Source organism: Ctenopharyngodon idella, chromosome 8 (genome assembly GCF_019924925.1).
Source record: "Ctenopharyngodon idella isolate HZGC_01 chromosome 8, HZGC01, whole genome shotgun sequence".
Taxonomy (NCBI): Eukaryota; Metazoa; Chordata; class Actinopteri; order Cypriniformes; family Xenocyprididae; genus Ctenopharyngodon; species Ctenopharyngodon idella.
In genome coordinates this window covers 16,012,688-16,036,801 of record NC_067227.1, presented here as the reverse complement: position 1 = coordinate 16,036,801, position 24,114 = coordinate 16,012,688, and the positions used below count along the sequence as shown (strand labels likewise).

The 24,114-nt window shown below is 38.5% G+C and overlaps 1 protein-coding gene across 1 annotated transcript in view; it reads right to left on the bottom strand.

Moving 5' to 3' along the window:
- Positions 1-24,114, bottom strand: part of lmx1bb (LIM homeobox transcription factor 1, beta b) — a 72,312-nt gene that overhangs the window by 5,725 nt on the left and 42,473 nt on the right. The window contains exons 4-7 of the mRNA XM_051903956.1: positions 5,909-6,141; positions 3,927-4,102; positions 2,436-2,513; positions 1,900-1,966 (exon numbers count right to left, since the gene is read on the bottom strand). Coding sequence (XP_051759916.1) covers positions 1,900-1,966; positions 2,436-2,513; positions 3,927-4,102; positions 5,909-6,141 — 554 coding nt within the window. The remainder of the gene's footprint in view (positions 1-1,899; positions 1,967-2,435; positions 2,514-3,926; positions 4,103-5,908; positions 6,142-24,114) is intronic.

Sequence of the window (24,114 nt, the reverse complement as noted above, 5' to 3'; positions counted from 1 at the left end):
TTTCGTTTCTCTGAGAAAACATTTCTATTGGTTCATGAGGGTAGGGTTCATGACCAAAGATGGATCACTATCTGACTTGAATTATCCCATTAAATGTGACACAGCCAAAGGCCAAAGAAGTGCTGAAGCAAACACAGAGAAACTAGTGTCAATGTGATGACTTTACACTTCTGATGTTCGGCACTGATCTTTTTGCTCTACACAGCAAAGTCAAAGCTCCATAAATGAATGCATCGTGAGAATAGTCCAACATAGGTCTATAAAATAAAAGTATTATTGCTCGTGGTTTATCACTGAAGATGATTCAATGATCGTCTGGATTATGGCTTTGCAGGAGAGCAGGCACAAGGGGGTCTCTTCAGCAATAAAATGTCAATAGAAACCCTCAGTTTGCCACAAAATAAAGACAAGAAGACTAGCTCTTATCTCAAAGAACAAAACATGTGTTTATATGTCTCTTTAAGGATCTAAAATGTGAATAAAATGTGCTAACAGGTCTTAAGCAATATTATTAGCCACATACATTCAATAGAATTAACATGTTTGATTATTAAAATTCCCAAGTACACAAACAAAAAAATGCATTTATAGCTTTAAGGATATAAAATGTGAACAGATTTTGTGCTGACATTAATTTAAATACAAGGTCTTAAATTTATTAAGCCATATACATACAGTATAGTAGGCTTTAAATGTTTTGGTTATTAAAATTTAAGTACAATAAGGTGTTTATTTTATCCAACACAGCCATAAGAGGGAAATGTGCTCTCTGTATTCAAACTTTATCTCTAAAATAAAACTGCATTACAATGATTTCCACAGTCTCTAAAGAGAAACGCAGAGAGCGAAGAAATAAATATGACTGATGGAGGAATGGACTCCACTGCCTTACAACAAATATTTGTACAGGAATTAAGACTCTTGAGCTGTAGAGGAAACATTTGTCCTCCTCCGTAGCGCTTGGAATAATATTCTTCACATTTCTATTTTCCAGACAGTCTCATCCAAACTCATCTGTTACAGAAGCTCAGTTGGATCGTCTCAACAACATATTAACTGTCGAAAAGACACTACTTGACGGATTATATCTTTAACACTCGAAAATGAAAAATTAGCCTTGTTGCTTTGCTAAAAATGGTATTAATACATGGAACGTCGCCAAGCATGTCCAGCAACAGATTGTCTTAAAACATAAGGCCGTGAACTACATGAGTGTGAAGATCACAGCTCATCCTTTGTGCCCAGCTGCATGGCAACTTGAGACAACTGCTTTACTGAAACTGGGATGCTGGGTCACTTCCAGCAGAGGAGGGAACGGGAAAGTGAAGGCAACTTCAATGCGCTTAGGTTGTAAATTAATTCATCCACCTCCACACTTCCTCCCTCAAACAAGGGCTGCACTCGTTTTTCGACCTAATCTACAGTGACCAGAGGTCAGTGTCTGTCGCTTGCCTTGTTTTCAGGAGGGTGGACACAACTCACAATGCAAGGGATAATGTGGAAGGTGGTCAGTTGGGATACCTCACTTTCTTAGATATTCTTTCTAACATTGAACTTTAATAGCTAGATGGAGTAAAACTCCCTATAAGGAGCCTGCACGGAATCTACGGCCACTGAAATTAGTAGAAAACTTTTTTATGATTTAAGTGAAGTAAAAGTTTGTAATTCTACAAGTTCTACAAATGTGTTCTTTTAATAAATGTTTTGGCTAATCTGACTGTAGTATTTTCATATGCATTTAAAACACTTTATCAAGTAAAATTTAATTCCACACAATTACAAAAGCGCAACAAAACGTATGGAGATTGGAGATAAATGACATTTATGCTTGTTGATTTCCATCGAAATCTTATTTCGGACTGATCTGATTGCCTTCAGGTTCATATTAGGACATTTTACCTTGGCCCAGCCTTTGGGAGTTCTGCTGCTCCTGTTGCTGCTGCTGTCTCCGCGCCAACTTCTTCATCTGAAAAAATAACGATAAAAGCAATCAGAAAACTTCGCGACTCCCCAGACCAACTCTGGGCTATCTAAAGAGAGATGCTCCTTGTTGTTCACCTCTGCTTGAACTACGCCAAGCTTGATCTGGCTGCATTATATTATCCAAAGCCTTTTGAAGATAAAATCAGTGCTCTGAGGTGGGTTTCAGACGCTAACGTAAGAGCAGGATGGATGTGAATACATCTCTCTCGAACTCTTGGGGAGTTTTTTGTGGAATGCGTCGAGAGGTTAAGCTTCAGGCAGATAGCGACTGAGATTTGCTGTCTCGAGCCTCACTCGCTCTTTCCCTTTTGGCAGCGGTTGCGAGGAGTTTAGTGCATTGTTGGAGGATTACTTGCAAATTGTTGTGTTATCTGGACCTTGGATGTACATTATCAGGTTTGTGCGGGTAATACTGGATGATTAATAAGGTAGTGTACAGGGTCTAGACTCACCTTAGCTCTTTGGTTCTGGAACCACACTTGAACCACGCGCACGCTCAGGCCCGTCTCTGCAGCCAGCGTCTCTCTTACCTAGATTACACAACAAAAATCATTTATGTCTTTAGTGAAGAGTCTGTGTATTATGTTTGGAGTCCCATTTCAGAGTGTTTAAAAAGTTTTTTTTCTCACTATTGTGACTATCTATCTCAAACAATGCGACTTTATATCTCACTGCATATCTTGCAATTGCGACTTTTTTCGTTAGTGCAACTTGACCTCACAATTGCTATTTTTCTTGTTAATTTGACTATTTATTGCAATGTGACTTGGCAACTTCATTTCTCGCAATCGTGACTCACTATTTGACTATATTATGGTTATATACATACATATATAAATATATTATGGTTACTATATATTATATGTATTATTACACTATATATTACATATATATTACACTTGCGACTTCAAATCTCAGTTGCAACTTCATGTCTCACAATTGCTACGTTAATTATAACTCTTAAAGGAACACTACACTTTTTTTGAAAATAGGCTCATTTTCCAGCTCCCCTAGAGTTAAACAGTTGAGTTTTACCATTTTCAAATTAAGTTCAGCCGATCTCCGGATCTGGCGGTACCACTTTTAACATAGCTTAGCATAGTTCATTGAATCTGATTAGACCGTTAGCATCTCGTTAAAAAATGACCAGAGAGTTTCAATATTTTTTCTATTTAAAACTTGACTCTTCTGTAGTTACATCGTGTACTAAGACCGAAGGAAAATGAAAAGTTGCGATTTTCTAGGCCGATATGACTAGGAACTATACTGTCATTCCGGCGTAATAATCAAAGAACTTTGCTGCCGTACCATGGCTGCAGCAGGCGCAATGATATTACGCAGCGTCTGTGACCTCCTGCTTGCACAGGGAGCGTGCCTTGCAACCATGGAAACATTTGTGAGAGACGCTGCGTAATATTTTTTTAAAAAAAGTGGAGTGTTCCTTTAACTGACACTTTATTTCATGTAATTGCAACTATTTCTCACAATGTGACTGTTACAATGCGACTTTATATTTCACAATTGCAACTGCGTATCTTGTAATTGCAACTTTTTCTCGTAAATGTGTCTTCATATCTCACAATTGTAATTTTATTTCACATAATTACAACTTGATATCTCATAATTTGGACTTTATATCCCATAACTGTGATATTATTTCTTGAAATTTTGACTATTTTTCACAATTACAACTTTATTTCTTGCAATTGTGACTATATGCTAAAGAGTGACTATAGTGTGACTAAAAATTTTAATCGCAACTTCATATCTCACAACTGAGTCGTGAACTTCATATAAATTGTTATTGAAACTTTATTTCACGTAATTGTGACTCACAACTGCAACTTTACATCTCACAATAAGACTATTTCTTATTTTAAACTTCTGATTCTGAATTGACTTCCAAAGAAAGAGAGAGGAAAGTGATATCTAGAGGAACTCACCTTCCGGCAGGGTTTGGAAGACACCTCAAATGATGCCTTGAAGGCACGTCTCTGCTGTGTGGTGAGGATGGTACGTGGTCGTTTGGGTCTTCTCGGGTCTTTCCCATCATCTCCCTTCCCAGTGCCTCCTGAGCCCTTCTCCGGCTTGATATCCAGCTCCTCATCTTCGCTTTTCTCTGGAAAGAAATCCATCATTCACAAGAATCAGTATTTACTTTTAAAACTCTGCAACTTTTTGACAACCTTCTGATAAATAGATGTTTTTGTTCTTTTCAATTTTAGGAGATTCAGTCACAGTGCATCCATAATGAAAGGAGACACATGTGGTTTTAATACTTTTGTTATCAATTTATTAGTGCACGAGTGGGCCACATCCACTGCAAGACTGCAACTCTGACTGTGAAGTATGTGAATTTGTCATTGGACTGGACGTTGTGTCATTTAAAATTAATAGCACACGGCTTTGGCTGTTTTACACTATATAAATCTTTGATAAGAATCCAACACACAGCGGATACAACATTTTGGGGAAGGTATGAAAGTGCAGTACATATGGGAAATGAGGTCTAATATCCAGGGGAAGTGAAACAGATAGCAAAACCGCAAATTCAAACAGTGAACATGCTCACAGAAGGAACACGGGGCAAAAAAAACGTCAAATCAAACTCTGTGAGCACAATTTAAGCTCACCGATCCATAAAGTTCAATTCAATATCTCGCCTCATATCACAAAATGTACACCGCCTGTTCATATGAACTAATCAAAGTGTCTCAATTAGTCTAAGGTGATCCTCGGGCGGGTTAATCAAGCCTGCCCTGTGTCGTGGTAATCTCTCTCAGTAGGTCCAGCTAATGTGCCATATTCACAAAATGGCTCCTGGCTTTCCTACTGTAATTATTATAGTCAAACGGGGGATTGGCTTTATTGTTCAGTGGGTGGAGGTTTCATCCAATAAGCCACATCAGCTTGTGTTTAATAGAATAATAATAGTAATTAAAAAAAAGGTGCCAAACTCCATAACGTGGCCCAGTTCAAAAGTTAAAAACCCAAATGGGCACGTTCCCAGCGTGACTGTTTTTCGAGATTAAGGGCTTCTGCAATTTGGCACTAGTGGCTTTTGTGGCATCAGCAGTGAACATCTCTGGCGATTAGGCCTGCAAATGGTTTGGCCTTTTTAAGTAATCAGCGGGAGATACAAACATGATGGGCCGATTCGGTCCTCTCTCGCATCTGTTTCTGATCTCTTTTTCTGCCAGTAGTGTGGTGTGCTGAAAACCAAATGAATTCACTTCTTATGTTCAGGTCAACTTAAACCCCAAACAAACATACAAAACAACAACAAAAAACATTCAAACATTATAAATGAAGAATAGAAAAGACGCAAACGTCCTAGAAAGTTGACGCAGTCTTGCTGAAGCATCTGACAAAGTTTGAGAGAGTTTGCTGCGTGCTTGTGCGCTTTTAAATTAAATCCACATGGGGATGTTAAAAGTGAGGCTTGGTGAGATGCATCATTATGGTGAAGTGAGGGAAAGGGCATCCAATAAGGAATGAGGGGATTCTGGTGAGAAGAGTCTGAAATCCTTCTTGTCACTCAAAGATTCATCTTTTTCCAGCAACTTAACTTGCCAACATCAGACAGCACAGTGTGGCTTCTCTCTGTCTGTCAGAATTGCTCTTCCTTCACTGATTGTTGTTTAAAGAGGCCATATCCTACACTTTTTGCGCATATTTTTCCCCTTTCTTTTTCTTCTGTTTTTATTGCCCATACAATGAAAGTCAATGGGTCCAATGTTGTCTTGAACCCCATTGACCCTCATTGTATGAACAAAAACAGTTGAAACACTCTTCAGAATATTATCTTCTGTATTTTGCAGAAGAAAGAAAGTCTTCAGCTGAGAATGATATCTTCCCCTAATAATATGTTCATGAATACATTGCCATCAATGTCTATGGTGTATAGAATAGCCTTTATTTATACCTGAATCCGAGTCATCAGGGCTGACGGACCCGAGCAGGTCTTTTTCCCTCTCATAGTCGCTCTTGCACAGCAGCTGTCCGTCTTTCAGAACAAACTCATCCCCTTTCCGTAGTTGTCGGTCACACACACAGCAGCAGAAGCAGTTGAGGTGGTACACGCACTCGAGCGCCCGCATCACAAACTCTGTGGGGGCGATCTTCTCCAGACACCCGCTGCATTTGGTCGCAAATAACCTGAGAAAGTGACAAAGAGAAAGAGAGAAATTTATAAATACTCAAAAAAACAATTCTGTTTATAAAAACATACAAGGTTAAAACTTTGTTCTAAACCTGTCAATCAAACATTTGGGGTGGGTAATTTTTTCTTTTTATGTTTTTGAAAGAAGTGCTCATCGAGGCTGCATTTATTTGATCAAAAATACAGCAAAAACAGTGATATTGTGAAATATTATTACTATTTAAAATAACGGTTTGCTATTTTAATCATTTTCAAATGTAATCAATTCTTGTAATGGCAAAGCTGAATTTTGAGCAGTTATTACTCCAGTCTTCAGTGTCACATGATCCTTCAGAAATCATTCTAATATGCTGATTTGGTGCTCAAGAAACATTTCTTATTATTATTATCAATGTTGAAAACAAAATATTTTTGTAGAAAGTGGGATACTTTTATTTTTTCAAGATTCTTTGATGACTGAATTAGAGGTAACACTTTATAATAAGGTTTCATTTGTTAACATTAGTTAACTACATTAGTTAATGTTAATCTCAGCATAATACATTTTTAAAATCAAATGTTGTATCTGTTAACATTAGTTAATTATGGAAGCTTGTTTCCGCCACAGAATAAAACAATTGAAAAGATTGCGACTTTTTATCTCACAATTCTGACTTTTTTCTCGCAATTTTGAGTTTATATCTCGCAATTATGACTTTTTTCTCACAATTGCAAGTTTATATCTCGCAATTCTGACTTTTCTTCTTGCAATTGCGTGTTATAAAGTCAGAATTGTGAGATAAAATGTCACAATTACCTTTTTTATGTTTTGTTCAGTGGCGGAAACAAGCTTCCATAGTTAATGCACTGTGAACTAACATGAACGTGTTAGATCATGAACATGTTAGATCGCATTAATTAACACTAACAAAGATTAATATATGCTGTAAGAATATATTGTTCATAGTTAGTTCATGTTAACTAATGCATTAACTAATGTTAACAAATGATGCCTTTTTGTAAAGTGTTATAGAAATCGAATTTCATAAATGTCTTAACTGTCAATTTTGATCTATTACATGGATTCTTGCTGAATAAAAGCATTTTTTATATATTTTTTTCATATCTCACTGACCCTAAACATTTGGCAGTACTGTACCTGTACAAACAAACAAATTTTAAATATAATTTTAAAATATTTAGACTACTTTTATGGTGAAAAAATAACCGCATAGAGGTTTGAAACTACATGACGGTGAGTAAATAATGACTTTTAACTTTAGGTTAACAAGCCCTTTAGATATTTAGAAACACCATAAGAGTAAAGAGTCAGAACTCATCCCAGCACAGTGAATGTCTTTACATGTGCTTGTCCATCATAGTTTGATGATTAAGGGGGCAGGGGGCATGAAGCTGAGCCCCTGAGCGATCTGCTTTGACACTGGCTCATCTGTTAATGCAGCCAGGATAACCCCTCAACGCTTCAGCAGAACCCAATGGGAGGAAATACGGGATCACCTCTCGACCCAACGCACCAGCAAACCTCAATCAGCGGCGTGGGCCCTCAGCTCCACTGGCTTTACCCCACTCACTGCAGTGATTAGACAGGCTCCACAGCCACTCACACAATGCTACTGAAATGGGAAGTTATTTCTTAGGGAAGATGGCTTAAAAAGTGTAAGGTTTGCATTTTATTTCATGAGATATCGGTTAGTGGTGCTCATGAAATAAAAATTTAAATGGACATAATGGATTTCTACATTTTTGTAATCAAACGACAACCCACTGGTCGGAGAAAAAAAAAAAAACATAATAAATAATACAATAATAAAATACACACACACACACACACAAAAAAATGTTGCTATGAATTAGCATCTCCAGTCAGATATACTCTAAAATCATACACCATGCCACAATACATGTCTGTTTACATAACAGACCGCGGCCGCCCCCGCAGCCTTCATTTCCTCCTAAGGGTGTCGATAAAATCATTTTGCTTTCATTACAGGCAGAGATATTGCCATCTCGCTCTCATCTACTGAGGTTCAGCGGGAGCCCACCTCTACAGGAAGCGGGTGTGTGACAGTGTCCAGCCCATAAAAGCTGATTTATTAGCCTTGGTTCTTTTGTTTGATCTGGCTGGTAGGACAGCTGCCCCGGCGCTTGTGCGTATCTCTACGTTTCATCTGTGGCATTGTTCTTTGGGAGGGAGAGACAGGGAGAATGCCCATCATCATATTCTGCTGATGGTGGACAGGGTTGGTTGACAGTGATGAATATGTGTTAATATGAGTTCAGATGAATATGTGTAAATATGGTGGGTTTTGTGATGGTAATTTCATTGTGAGATGGTGATGGGGGACTGATAATGACAGCCCACTGGACACACGACCAGCTGCATCGCTGCTTGTTGGAGTTTGTATAGCTGGGTATTTTTTGTCGTAACTGTTGTTGTGCACATCAGAGTTTCTATGGGCGTCCTTTGAGCTGTCATGAGAATAAACCGACGTAGCATACAGTGGAAACACCTTGTCATTTATGGAGCTACGTCATTATTAATGCTGGAAAATAACTGGGAAATGCTCATTGGTGGATACTGTAGGTGTTATGTACTTACAATTTTTGATCATTTCCATTTCTGTTAAACTTGTATTTTATAGATACGGGATGGGATTTTCAAACTGGTGTCCACCAAATTTCAATGAAAACATTTTTTAAAAAATCCCACTTAAATCCCACAGATGTATTTACATTACAGATTTAGATACTATTAATTTTACGGAGTGTCTATTTACACTAAGTACAAATAGCGTCCCTTGTTGGCAAACATTATTTACCCTAGCTCCGCCCACCAATGTCTGGTTGAGCCACTCAAGTTTTAAGAAAGACGCGCAGAATTCCACGTCTTCAGTGGCGTAGAATAAGGCTCGCCTTTAACGCGATCGACGCAAGTTTGAATCCGCCTTTTGCTGAGCTCGCATTTATTTTCAATAAAAAATTAAAATAATGTTCTAAAAGTGGAAATAAACTGCAAATGAGTGTTTAATAATATTAAAAGTGTTAATTGGGTAGGGTTAGAGGAAGGTGTAGGGAGGGTTTTTATTCTCCCAACAAGGCAGCATCCATTTAATAATTGTAATAAATATAATCATTTACATTCTATGATATTATTGCACCCTGGTAATGTACAAAAATTCTGAGGTGCAAATAGTATCTGCCAATATAAAGTATAGATAGCATCTAATTACTATTTACTCTTATTGCAAAGAACTGACTTTTACATGGTGTAAATAGAGTCTATCGCTATTTTCACCTAGTGTAAATAGCGTATCGCTAAGAAAATGCTGCTATTGTCACTTAGTGTAAATAGCATCTACAGCTATTTGCACTTAGTGTAAATAGCATCTGCACTTAGTGCAAATAGCCGCTGCCTTAATTTTAACTAACTTAAGTTACTAACTTTTTTCCAAATTTTGGAAATTACATTACAATATACAGTTATATAATTTTGCAGTTTACTAATTATTTAAAATTTAACACCATGTTCTCTGAATTATGTTATGCTTACCATTTTTTCCCAACCATAAATGGGGTTTTATACATTAACATATACAGCTGCCTTGATATTTTAGCTTCCTCACAAGGGGGTCATCATATTTGGGGGTCTTTGGCATCAAAAAGTTTAACAACCTCTGTTTTTTTGGAGTATAACAATATGGAGCAGGCTGTACATAAGCTTATAATCTTTTATTTATTGTTGGACAATAAGAAGATTAGAAGATTTTGCCAGTGGAAAACTATTAATCCTAACTAAACTGTTGGCATGTCGACAATTCTCTTGTGCTCATGGGATATTCGTCTACCTGGCTCCGTTCTCCTGAGCGAAGGAAGCATAGGAATATTTCTAAGGAACACACCTTCATCATTCTGTGTTTAGACACAGTATGATCTGTTGTTGGTTACTCCCTATTGTTCAAGCAATTATGTCCATACAGATTTCATTAATCACATGAAAATAGAATGATTTTTTTCCAACAAATCAAGTATTGAAGATTAGCATGATTGTAATTTTTGGCATGAAGACCACAGCGCTGTGATATGATCTTCTGAAACATCTGTAAAGAACATTACAAAAAGATGAGTGGGTAACAATAACAAGATGATTTTGCACATTCCATCATATTCATGGAATCTTTGCTGTCTAAACACATCCAAACATTCACGACTTTCATATTAAACGACGGCTGACATGGTATTTTGACTAGATTAACCAGTTACATGCCGGATCTGTCAAACAAGTCAAACAGAATAATGAATCTGTCATGACTCAGTCCGAATCAAATGCTTATTCAACAATGTGAATCCTTGTCAAAGATCCCAGGGCGAAAAAAGCCGGAAAGCACAGGAAATGAACCCTATTGAGCAATGGTGACACTTTCTAGTTTCGCCCGCTCACCTCGACGCCGCCCCGCTCTCAGGATCCTTCTCATCCAAATGAAAACATTCCCTTTCATCCGCCTCTTTTCTTCTCACCTCCTTTTTCCCCACCCGTTCTAATCTTGTAAGCCATTATTTTTCTATTTCCCCTCTCTGTCACTTTGCATTATTTTTGCTGCTGTAATTCCCATTTGTTCCTTCTGGAATCTTCCTGTCCTGGCTTTGTCCCGGCATCTAATCCGGACTTTTTGGCTGTCGTCAGCCCCCCTGACCCGTTCCCCATTCTCAGCGGGACCTCTGATGGAATAGCCACGCATGACGCCCCTGCTATAGCAACCACACCTCCGCAGGAAGGCGACGGCTAACTTTTCGGATGGGCAGAGAAAGCCTTTCACAAGCTGGCAGCAGAAGTAAATCCTTCTTGGAGGAACAAGGGGAATTAGCAGGGAGCAGTGGAGTAGGGATTTAACCCTACCCCTTTTTTTTCCTTTTGAAAGGCACAGTCACTTCAACTCCCACTGATCGCCACAATCAAACAGGGCAGAGGCGGGGGGTAACAGAAAGAGAGAGAGGGGGTGAAAGAGAGCAGCCCAGTGAATGACACAAGCGCTGGATTGTGGAGGAGCCCCTAATCCCACTTTAATACCTTTCCAAGTTCAGCGCCGAAAGAATGCACTTTAAAACAACACCGCAGTGTGAGCAGGCGAAGGCCAACCGGGTTGGGGGGGGGGGGGGGGGACGTTGCTTTCAATCCCCCGTAACATTACCTGATTAGCCTGGGCGAGCAACGGAGTATGGCTGCAGAGGGGAAGACCGGACCAGACCGTTAGGACGGACATAAACAACAGAAGCGCTTACTGGGATGCTGCACATCCTCTGCAGGGGATTTCTGTCCTGCTGTCTGAGATGAAAGCACAAGACAAACTAGAATGTAGGATCCTTCAGTTGAGACACATCTGGGCCTTTTTAAATGATCTGCCTCTACAAACTCAATAAGGAAAAGTACTACCACTGGACACAAAACACAAGATAGTGTTTGTCTGTAGGGATACATATCCCACCTTTCCTACTCTTGGTCTGAAGAGTCATTTACATTATGCATTAGTGAACACAGTTGTGGCCTAATGGTTAGAGAGTCGGACTTGTAACCCTAAGGTCATGAGTTCGAGTCTCAGTACCGGCAGGAATTGTAGGTGGGAGAAGTGACTGAACAGCGCTCTCTTCCACTCTTCATTACCCACAACTGAGGCACCTAACCCCCAATCGCTCCCCAGGCGCCACAGCAAAAATGGCTGCCCACTGCTCCATGTGTGTTCAATACTTACTGCTGTGTGTGCACTTGGATGTTCTGAAATGCAGAACACAAATTCCGAGTATGGGACACCATACTTGGCTACAAGTCACATCAGTGCTCACTTCCAAAATCTACCAAGCTGCTTATGAAGACTGTTCCTAAATCTTTATTAAGCTGCCTTCTAAAATACCTCAATAATAATAATAATTTTGTATAGCACCTCCTAACAAATCAACTCCAAATCAATTGGGAGTCGAGTCTCCAGGGTAGAGCACTAGTTGCTGCCTATGCAGAGCAAATCAATTTTCTAGTTGGAAGGCATAGTAGGCAATAGACAGCAAGGTGGCTGACTAGGTTGTGAAACGGAGCTTATTGTGGATACTATGATGAGAGTGAATAATGTGTAATGAATTATAAAGGTGAATTATACAGTGCCAAGTCTATGTCAAGTCTTTTGAATACAAATTACAACGAAAAAAGACACAGACTAAACAGGATTGGGGAGGGGGATACTTTAAAGTCCTTTAGACACCCAATTTGTTTGTCTTGAGGATGTACACTCCCCACCAAACACCTGAGCGCACAGATTAGCAGATAAGACCCTCACATTGGGATCAACAGGCACAATTCAGGCAGCGCGGTGCTAATATTGATTCAGACCCTCACAGACCCAGACCCCACAAGTCAAATCTGAGATAATCCACACAGATAACTTCGGGAAAGATCATTATCTGCTTCCGGACTCTCATAGTTCAGTGTAGTCACTAGTTGATCATGCATTAAGACTATTCGGCCAGAAGAAATGTCCACTGTTGGAATCTCAGTGCAACAGGTGCTCTATTACCAGAAATCACAATGAAGAAAAAAATAAAACAAATAAATTATATATATATATAAGAGAAGAATAAATATAAATATTGCCATGTTTGAATCTGGCTTGTGTTATGACCCGACCTCATTCCCCTGTTAAAGACAAAAGACACCCAAAATACTGCATACTGATCTTTACATTCCCTGTTTTCTGGCATGATATTTTCCCTGCAGGCTTTCTGCGTCTTGCACGGACAGAGCGTTTGACAGCTCATCTAAGGAAGAAATTTCTGTGAGAAAAAAGAAAAAAGAGTCTAGGCCCTCATCTTCCAATTCCTCACAGAGCGGTTGCCGTCGGAGTACGCATATTCTCTTTGAACAGCTTATGAGCAACTTAAAGTGTGACAACATCTTAAAGCTTTCACCACATGTTGCCAATGATTTCCCGACCACTAAAGACCTTTCCCTCAATGCCTCTAACTCGCTGATAAGGATCACATACCCAGAGGAGATTAAAGATGAGTCTAGAGAGGGGAGAGAGGTGTGGGGGAGTGTATGTCTCGATAATCGTCGTACATTTAGCAACACATGCTTTCATCCCCACCTATCCTCTCGTCTGTACTGAACATGCATTGAAACGAGAGAAAAAAAAGGCCTGTAACAATTTCGGAATAGATTCTTATGTCACCACATTTCCATCAAAGGCTCTGTCTAACAGCTGTAAACAATCACTTTGAAGACAGTGAATCCCCCCCAGGCTTCTTCAACCGAGCCCCCCAGGCCTGCGATGTGTTCTGGTCATGTCAATCATGAAGACACAAACGCTGAGGTGTTTGAAAAGGGGCCCGGTTGAAGGAGACATGTCAGACTCTGCGTCAGGGAGCTACCTGGTTACAGGCTATGTGACTTTTATGAGCTTTTTTTTTTAAAATGTGACATGGATCCCAGGCTATCTTGTCTCCTGGATACCAACACAGAAAGAGAGAGACAAAGACAAAGAGTTATAGAGAACAGTTTAGGGCAGCTTTACAGTTACAGATTCAATTTGAAAGACTAAAAATCCTTTGAGAAAGATTATTCTGATACTGTATCTTGTATTTTTGAAAATTCAAGAATTAAGCCGCGTTTCCAATGCAGGAACTTTCCCCAGGAACTAAGGACGGTACTCTGTGTGTTTCAACCGCTGGGACCAGGGTCTAAATTAAGTTCCGGGTAAAAATTTCCCCTCAGAAAGTCCCTGCTCACGAAGTAGTACTATTTCAAAGTTCAGGAACTTTTGGAGGGGGGGACTTGGGTGCTGAACATGCTGATTGGTTGAGTTCACGCAGCATTTTATTTCAACCACCGTTTTTAAAAGTCTGTTGTGGTGCGTGCAGTAAGAATTGTTTGTTATTCGAATCAACAATGGAGTTTTAAAAATACGACCGATGGACAGATGACAAGGTTTAGGCTTTATTAAGCTTATATGTGGATGACGAAAATCCAACGGGAACTGGAAAGTCACGCGCAAGTCCTACGTCACGCCTAATCTTCACGGTACTTTAGACTGCGAAGACACGCAGACAGCAACAGGTCTGGGGAAAAAAAGTTCCTGGGACAAATTGTTCCAGGTAATTTTGGTGAAAATGTGGCTTTAGATATAGGTGAAGCAATGTTGTGTAACATTTTATAGACTGTGTTGTGCATTCTGGGAAATGTAGTGTTCTATCTATCTATCTATCTATCTACAGATCTATCTACAGTATCAGAACAGATATTTTTCTGATATAAATAATTTAGTTCATCATTCATCAGTGCATAGAAACTATTTGCACTGGCTACTGAACTAGGCAGCTGATTGAGACGAGCTGTGACATTTTCTATGCGTACAAATGCTGGTTGAACTTACACTATGCTGCTGGTTATACTGCACATTTTTGCAGTTTATACTGTAATCTCAAAGACCATCAAATTAAAATACATTTATATTACTTAAGTAATATGAGCACTAAAAAAATCAGCATGTGAAACAGAGTACAATTCCAAGCCAAGATCATGGCTTGGTTGTGAACGACCAACATAGATAAAGTTTCTACTGGTTTAGAGTGCCATAAAATCATTGCTCTTTAATATTCTTTAAGAAAAACTGCAACACTTCTACCATTTTGGGGGGTGAGATTAAATGCAATTGATCATAACTCAAGTCCTTAAACTTTAAACACAGACTAAAAAATGCTGTTTCATTAGACAAATACCATAATCATTAAAGTAAAACTTCTCTTTAATAATCCATGAGGAAATGGGCCTCTATTACTGCTTGGTATCAGCGTTTCTTTTCGGCGTGGAGAGATTATAGTGTGAACTAATGAAGGCAAATAAAGAGTGTCTTCTCCATGCTCCCCTGGGCAAGCTCAAGTCAACGCTAAGAGCTGCTTAATCACCTCCCTCTCTATACTAAATTAGCATAGTAATGGGCTTTAAATTGAGGCTCTTTGTTTTTTAATTAAACTCCCAGCAGGTAAAAGTAAAACACATTAGACGAGAATGTGCACCTTCATTACTGGCCCAGAGGTGTTTTCCTCCATCAAACAATCTTTGGGCTCTCTCTCTCTTGAAGAACACTGAGGGAAGATCTCAGAAGACACGTTTCATCTCTCATTTTGTCCCCTGTTCGTTTAAAATATCTATCAAATTAGAAGCAAACCGTTTTTGAAGCTTGTGGGGTGTTGATGATATGCCTTGTGGCTAACAAATGGCTCGTAAGCCGCGGTATGAGTCACCATATCGGCGAAGAACGTTCTGTGATCATCTACCTCGTCGTGATGGATAAGCGGATTTGCCTAGACAGGTTCTGCTTTGGTCTATGACACCATTGTCTTACGCATCTAAGAATGCTGGGAGGTTTTTAGCGCAGGTAGGTGGCTGGCTGCAGGGATTGTTATTCATATTTGTTTTGCAACAGCTGATTTATTACCCCTCAGAATTCACACCTGAATTGCTATGCCGTACAAGTGAGCTCTCATGAATTCCCACAATCATGAATCTGACATTTAAGACTATTGAAACAATCAGTGAGGTTCACAAAACATCTAATTGCTGCAATCAATGTGAAAAAGATGCAGATCGATGTCGCCTTATACATGCCAAAAACAGCTTTACGGCCATTAACATTGTCATCATACACAATTTGACTGGAAACTCTTAGTATATAACATATTTCATGTCCAATCTGTGTTTTTGAGTGTGCTTTAGATCCAAAAACCCATGTGATGTTTGAGAACTTAGTGAAATTAGTTCCTCAGGGTTTTGTCCTACTCTTTTGGAAAGTGGTTATGTGACATGTTAAATTTTCTCTTTCTGTTCACAGAAACACATGTTTCATGCAGCCCCTGTTATACATCTGACAGGAAAATATTCCACGCATGGCTGAAACCCCTTTATTGATCTGACAAACTGAGCGGTATCACACAACATGAGGAGATATATTCAAATATACGACGCATTTTCTACCTGGTTGAGCGGTTAAATTATTCTCAGGGATGATCATCAAAAATGTCTATGAGTAATGTTATGCTTTCTGCTCCGGTGAACTGAAAGACGAAGAAACTTGAGGGGTCATTCGCAAAGGTGGGAGGCACGGCTGAGGAAGAGTATCAGTGTCCAAACATGTCTACACACTTACCTCAATGCCTCTCAGCGAAACACTGGGCCAAGTGCAACATTCACAGCCTGAGTTAACACACATCAAGCTGTCTTAACATATTTTTGTCAGAAAATTGCTGCAGAAAAGTCCATCTATTACTCCAACTATAAATTCCTGTAGACACAGTAGCTCTGTTTCAAGACCTTGCGAGCCATCTTGTTGCCAAAAAACAAAAAAACAGCTGACTTCTAAGGTGGCACCAAAAACATCATGGAACACAAATGACTGATTTGGAATGCTCTATATGCAGAATATGTATACAATTAGCATGACTCCTAATTAAATCCAATAGTTTAGTGTTATGTCGCTTAGATACTCCAATAAGCAAAAAATACAAAGTCACACAAATTTCCATTTTAACTGCATGAACATTATATAAATGTTTATAATTGATATTTCACTTTGTCCGCCATCTTGGATTTATTTTTATTTTTTCCACAAAGCTTGTCCCTATGCAATAAAAAGTCACAAGAAACAAGCTTCCATAACTGAATGTGTTCTTGCTGAATAAGTATTCACTTCGTATGGGGGGAAAAATCAAAGAGAAGGATGAGTGTGGAAAGATGGCCACACTGATATGAAAAGGACAGCAGGACTGTGAGCGGTGGAGGTTGAGTACACTAAGCCTGGGCATCAGGCAGACAGGTACACAGTGTGTGTTTGGACAGCTGTAGATCTCAAGTGAGCATGCTCAATGCAGACAGTGCTGCCTCTCACAAAACATGAAAGAAAAGGGGGATTGAGTGGGCGTGAGCACGACGAACCGTATGCAAGATCTGACCCATCTGAGTCAGATTTACAAACAAACACAAAATGATGAGTCAAAAGAGTTTTGAGACTTGTCACTGGCTTTGTGATAGTGCTAATTACAATATTAGAAGATCAAACAGCATTCATATCCTTTCTAATAGATTAAACAAGCCTAAGGTGGTTAACTAGTCTTTTTTGATTGTTTTAGAGGGGAGTTTGAGCAATAATAATTATAATACATATATAAAAAATTACACTTACTTGGTTTTAAATGGTATAAGCTGGTCTCCAAACCTGGTTAAGCTGATGTTTAGCTAATTTAACTGGTTGTCCAGCTGGGAAAATGTGCTCAAACTCCTGTAAACACCATCAATATAGAGCTTGGCTAGGCTGGGAGACCATCCTAAACAACTTAAAGGGTTAGTTTGCTCAAAAATGAAATTTCTGTCATTATTTACTCACCCTCATGTCGTTCCAAACCCGTAAGACTTTCGTTCATCTTTAGAACACAAATGAAGATCTTTTTAATGAAATCTGAGAGCTTTCTGTCCCTCCATAGACAGCCTACACAACTACCACTTTGACGCTTCAAAAAGTTCATAAAGATATCGTAAAACTAATCCACATGAATTGAGTGGTTTAGTCCAAATTTTCTGAAGAGACTCGATCTCTTTACATAATGAACAGATTTAATTTAGGCTTTTATTCACATATAAAAAAAAATATTTAACTGAACCTGAAAACAAATCTCTTGCGGAAGCTTAAATGTGCTGCATAACACAAGAGAATGAACCCTATTGGTTTTCGCACGCGTCAAGCAAACGTGCTTGAGCTTCCGTTTACCAACTGACGTGTGAGTTGATAAATGTTTATATGTGAATAAAAGCCTAAATTCAGTTCTCTTTATGGACTTTTTGAGGCATCAAAGTATCAGTTGCGTAGGCTGTCCATTGAGGGACAAAAAGATCTTAATTTGTATTCAGAAGATGAACGAAAGTCTTACGGGTTTGGAACGACATAAGAGTGAGTAATTAATGACAGAATTTTCATTCTTGGGTGAACTATCCCTTTAAGACCAGCAAACCAGCTTTAAGAGTTCTCTTTCAGCATGAAAAAGAAGAGATTCATAGATATAAAGATCAGTGAATTTCCCCCTTTTAGCATCTCCCAAACCCTTTGTCACTGTGCTACAGCGTGTTCCCTTGTAAAGGAGGCAGAAGGGCGTGAGTTACGGGCAGTGCTCTGTAGACTGCTCTGCTTCTCATCACAGCGTTCTGCTCTGTAACTCTAGCCTGCAGTAATGCTCATCTCCTCTCTGGCCCCGTTGGAGACCTGACATCTTTACAGCACATGCACTGCAAATGAGAGAGCATCTGAAAGAGAGAGAAAGGGGGGAAGCAAGGACTCTTGATTCAACTCTATTTTTGAAAAAGTATACTGGTAAAAAAATGCACTCAAATGAGGGGGAAAAAAATGGAAGGAACAAAAGAAAAATGACAGAGGAAAGATTTTGTAAAGCAAACAGACAAAGGACTCCCTGTAAAGTTTTCTGTACCTATTTAATAATACTAATAACTCAGTGGTTCACCCTTCGAAGCCACTTTAAATGAGGTCTAACAGGCCTTCTCGCTGTGCAGACCACGGCAGACAATCTGCTTACAGTGGGACTAATAACTCTCAGATGGCATAACGTATGCTATGAGCCATAACTTCCCATAGATAGCCTAATGAAAGGAATACTGGTCAGACCAAATCCTCAACATTAGCGTCAGTCCCTGTTGGATGACGTGGCTTTAGATGAAGAGCATGAACAATGTTAGACCACCATATAATTATGACACTTACAGGCTGGACATATGGTGAAATATTATTAAAAATATTAATAATAATATTATTAAATATTATATGATCAAAAGTCAAATAGAAAAATGATGATATAACAATGTGTTATATATATATATATATTCACATCAAAAATGTCCATTTAATTATAATTATATATATATATATATATATATATATATTACTAAATATATTATATAATTGAATATATTTGTACACTGTAAAAAAGAACTGTTGGTTTAACTTAAAAAAAGTAAGTTACCTGGTTGCCTTAAAATTGTGAGTTCATTTAAGTTAAAAAATTTGAGTTCATACAATGAATGCGATTGGTTTAAATCAACAGAAACTCAAAATATTATGTTATCCGAACCACATCTAAGTTGATTTGGCAAAAGAATGAAAAAAAAATATATACAGTGTACTTAAACTATGTTTCAATGAAATATATGTATAATATAAATAAATATATTATACATAAAAAATGCATCTATTCTGGCATTGATTTATTTTCGAAACATGTGTCATGAGTTATATCAAAGTACCATTTTATATCATCAATGGTATGGCGCACAGATCTAAAATACTGATCTTACTGTTCCCATCCGTTCCTGAGACACACTTGAGAAGGAAAACAAAGAGTGGAATTCTTCAGCACTGAAGTGGTTAAAAAGCAACATTTGGAGTAGAGGGCTTCATAATTACTATTGACCCTGGAGGGCCTTCTTCTGAGAAATAAAACAAACAGTAATATAAGGTGTTCTGAAGCGAGGGCTCTGCAAATATGCAAAGGCGGGATTCGGTGGAGAACGTCACGCGTTGGCTCCTTTTCAGGGCAGCCTAATCTGTGGGCCTACACAATATTAAGATGGCTTTGGAGCCACTTGTGACCCAGCTGTTCACTAATGAAAAATTCCTTAGCTCCATACAGAGGCTGGAGAAGCTTGTCTGCTAACTCACCCCAACCCCCTACTCTTCCATGGAGAACCATGCCCTGTCCATCTTGTGGAGTTTACCCGGAATGAATAAATAGTGGATTACCGAAAGCAGAGTCTGGAAAGATGCTTGTGTGCGTATGTGTGTCCTCCCCTCCCTTCCCTTCGACTCCCTAACTCCTGAAAAAGTGAAAAAAGAAGGAGTGTTTACCTTCGTTTTAATTAGCAGGAATGACCCTGTCATTATTTGGATGCTAGAACGCTGAGGTGGGGGGTCTGTTTACGCGACAGAGACTTAGTTTAAGCTGGAAATCAAGAGAATGCGTGGTGACAAGGGCTTAGTCGACGTGGAGATGAACCCGGACTCGTTTGTTTGCACTGTCACTTATTTCTTTATTCCTATAGATTCCTTCTCCTGTTTCAAATGAGGGAAATTCTCCACACCCACTAAGTCAACTGTGACTGTGAAAAGGAAGGAATATCACTGTTTATTTCTTTATTATGCCCACTTTTTAATTAAAAACACTTTAAATTGGTAAATTGGTCATGCTGATTGGAATCTTATTCACGGTTTTAAAGAAAGAGTTCACCGATTTCTCATGTCATTTGAAACCTGTATGACATTCTTTCTTCTGTAGAACACAAAGGAAGATATTTTAAAGAAAGCTTAGTCTGTTTTTTGTCCATACAATGAAAGTCAAAAGTTGTTGGTTTTTGACTCCTTTGACTTTCATTGTATGGACAAAAACACACTTCATTTCTCAAAATGTATGTTCCACAGAAGAGAGAAAGTCATACGGGTTTGGAAGCACATTTTGGGGTGAACTATCCCTTTGAAACATTGAAATCAAGCTTCCCACGGTTTCTTCTGTGATTTAATATTGCACTTATCCAATGTGACAAGGCAAAATCATTGATAGGCTTATCTTCAGTTTTGTCTTTTACAACTGACATTCAATAGGAATAATACAATCTTAATGTAACTGTAATATTACATGTGCTTTTACAGTCTTGACATAGTATAGGACTATAACGAAAAAGAATAAAAAGAGAAAGAATATGTGACCATAAAAGTCAATTTAGTCCCTCTTCCTCATTCTTCACCTCTATAATGACACTTCTTAGCGAGATATATTTCAGCGGACTTGACAAGAGCATTCCAAACTTGTGTACCCCCTTCCCTGGCTGTCTTGTCACTGTCTGGCTGAGATGTGGCGAATGCACATTTAATAGACCTGTTTAAAGTCGGTAGCTAGCTGTGAAACGGCAGGCTCTGCAGAGTTATAAAGTCAACAGCTGCTCTCTTGACCCCATGAAAAGCTGCTGAAGAGGCCCATGTCAGTTCATGGGGCAGTGGAAGAGATAGGAGCCGTGGAGGAACGCACGATTTACTGACAGATCGCCACTGGACGATTTTATAAGGATAATCTCTATGCGTTCTGTAGGTGCACTAGCAAGGTTTTCAAGATTTTAATCATTTTGGCATAAGCCCTGCTAAAAAACAAAACAAAACAAAACAAATTATGTTCTTATGAACCTTCTATTACACTGTAAACCCTAATGCTCAAAATACTTAATTGTTTTGAGTAGGACAAACTTAAATTTAACAAATTAGTTCAGTTAAATTAACTGTTATGAGTATTTAGAACTTTCTTTTTCTTTTGAGTTCACAGAACTGATATATTTTAAGTAAACTGAACTGTTTCATTGTTTTGAGTTTTATGAACTCATTTCTTTTAATTTAGAAGAGTTTCTGTTAATGTGGGTTTTTAGAGAGTTACCATCATGGTAACAAGTGGCGGATGCAGCTTAGTTTGAGAGCAGGTAAGTTACGTGTTTTAAGTTGCTCTACTCGTTCAGTAAGTGCTATAACATGCTATTGTTAACATGTTAGCAAATTGGCAAGTTGGCATTTTTTGAATTTTCTTATTAGGGTTTACAGTGAAGTAAATAACTCATTTGATTTGGAAAACCTCAAAATAAAAAAGTTTATCAACTAAAAATTTTATGTTAATTGTTATCAAAGTGTATGAGTTAGCTAACTCAGTACTTCAAGTTAGGAGCAATTATCATGCATTAGTACTACAAACTTAAAACTTGATAGTTCTGCTTTCTTAAAATTGGGAACATCATAACTCAAAAAATTTGATGTAACTGATTACCTCAATTTTTTTGAGTTAGCCCAACTTATTCGGGTTTACAATGTAATCAAAACATCCTGAAATGTTTCTTAAAGGATTAGTTCACTTTAAAATGAAAATTACCCTAAGATTTACTCACCCTCAAGCCATCCTAGGTGAATATGACTTTCTTCTTTCTGATGAACACAATCAGAGTAATATTAATAAATATCCTGACGCATCCGAGCTTTATAATGGGAGTGAATGGGACCAATGAGTATGAAGCTCAAGAAAGTGCATCCATCCATCATAAACATACTCCACATGGCTCCAGGGGGTTATTCAAGGCCTTCTGAAGTGAAGCGATGCATTTGTGTAAGTATTTAACAAATTATAAAGTAAAATATCTAGCTTCCGCCAGACCGCCTTCCGTATTCAACATACGAAGAAAGTGTAACGCCTCTCGTAGTTCCAAACACTTACACTACATTCTACACCTTCCGTATTCAACCTACGAAAAAAAAAGTAACTCCTTTAAGAACCAAATCAGCATATTAGAATGATTTCTGAAGGATCATGTGACACTGAAGACTAGAGTAATGATGCTGAAAATTCAGCTTTACCTTCACAGGAATAAATGACATTTTTAAATATATTAAAATAGTAAACAGTTATTTTAATTTGTAATAATATTTCAAGGCTGGGAAACCAGCTAAAACATCCATTAAATGATCTAAAACCAAGATATTTCAGAATGGTTGTTGTATTATGGCCATTTAGGTTTGGGTTGGTTAGCAGTATATTATTGTCATATTCATATTGTACATTCATAATGTACTATGCCATTCATATTGTACTCTGCCCCTTACAGCTCCGTAGCTGATACAATGACTTTGTAAATGTTGCCCTGCTTCTACAACTCAACAAAAGAGGCCAAAATGTCTCAAGAACTTAACCTGAGAGTAACACTCTTAAAAGAACCTGGTTAGAGATTGTTTTGTACAGAGCCTTGTTGCCATGGCATCACTGGCAGGCTCGCTAGCATTAAAGCCACCGGTGATGAATGAGGAAAAGAAGCTCGGTGCGCGAGAAAGAGCCGGGAGGGTATGCTAGTCAGCGAGGGGAGAGCACACATCCTCCATGATGGATATGTTAGCAGTTGTGGGCACATATTAACCAAGGCTGTGTCTGGGCGGCTGATGGCTACAAGTACATGTTAAGACCAGCTGCTACAGGGGAGAAGAGGGCAAAGTTCATGAAGGGATCCTTGTCTTGGTGCATTGCTGGGTTTCACTATGGGAACACGGGGCTGATGGAAATTTGGTGGTGGAAAAAAAAAAAAGGCTCTCGGTTATCGGTTTATGCTGGTAAAGAATGCTACATTTGAGGGGGAAGTGCTAGAGAAAATGAAAAACAAACAAGGTTTTTTTTTTTTTTTTTTGACAGGATGTTTCGGACTCAAAGGCTGGAGGATTACCAGCCAGATTAGCATAGAGAAACTATATTTGAATTTGTGCTCAGCAGGCCCCTTCAAAAAGCTCAATTCCAGATTAGGAGGTGTTATGCTGAAAAGCGTCTTTCATTGTGGGGCCGAGTTACACTAGCCAAACAAATATGTCTGCAGTGTGTGGGGCTGGCATGAAATGTGTAGATGTCACCATGGCAACGATGGCAAAAGTGAGAGCGCAGCGGAGTGAAGAGCGATGGTGGAATGCGGGAAAAAGACACACAAACACACACAAGAGACCATCCGAGACCACCAATGAACAAAGGATGTTTTCCTCTCTTGCTTTTGTTGCATTTTGATGATTTTCTTTGCTGTTCTTCTTACTTATATTAAAAACATATTCTTGTATTTATTGTAGAGGAGACCCTGGCTAGTTGTCACATGGGCTATATCACAGTAAATATAAGGTTGAACTGTACAAGGACAAAAAGGTTGAACTATAAAAAAAAAAAAAAAAAACTTATAAGGCAAAATATGTGGCATTTATAAAAAATGAGAACAGTGTTTTAATGACAATATTTTTACATGCTATCTTTTATATTTTTTCTGCTTGGTGAATTGTTTTACTATTTAAATTTACCTGGAAAGTCTATAATAGGCATGTTTTCCCACT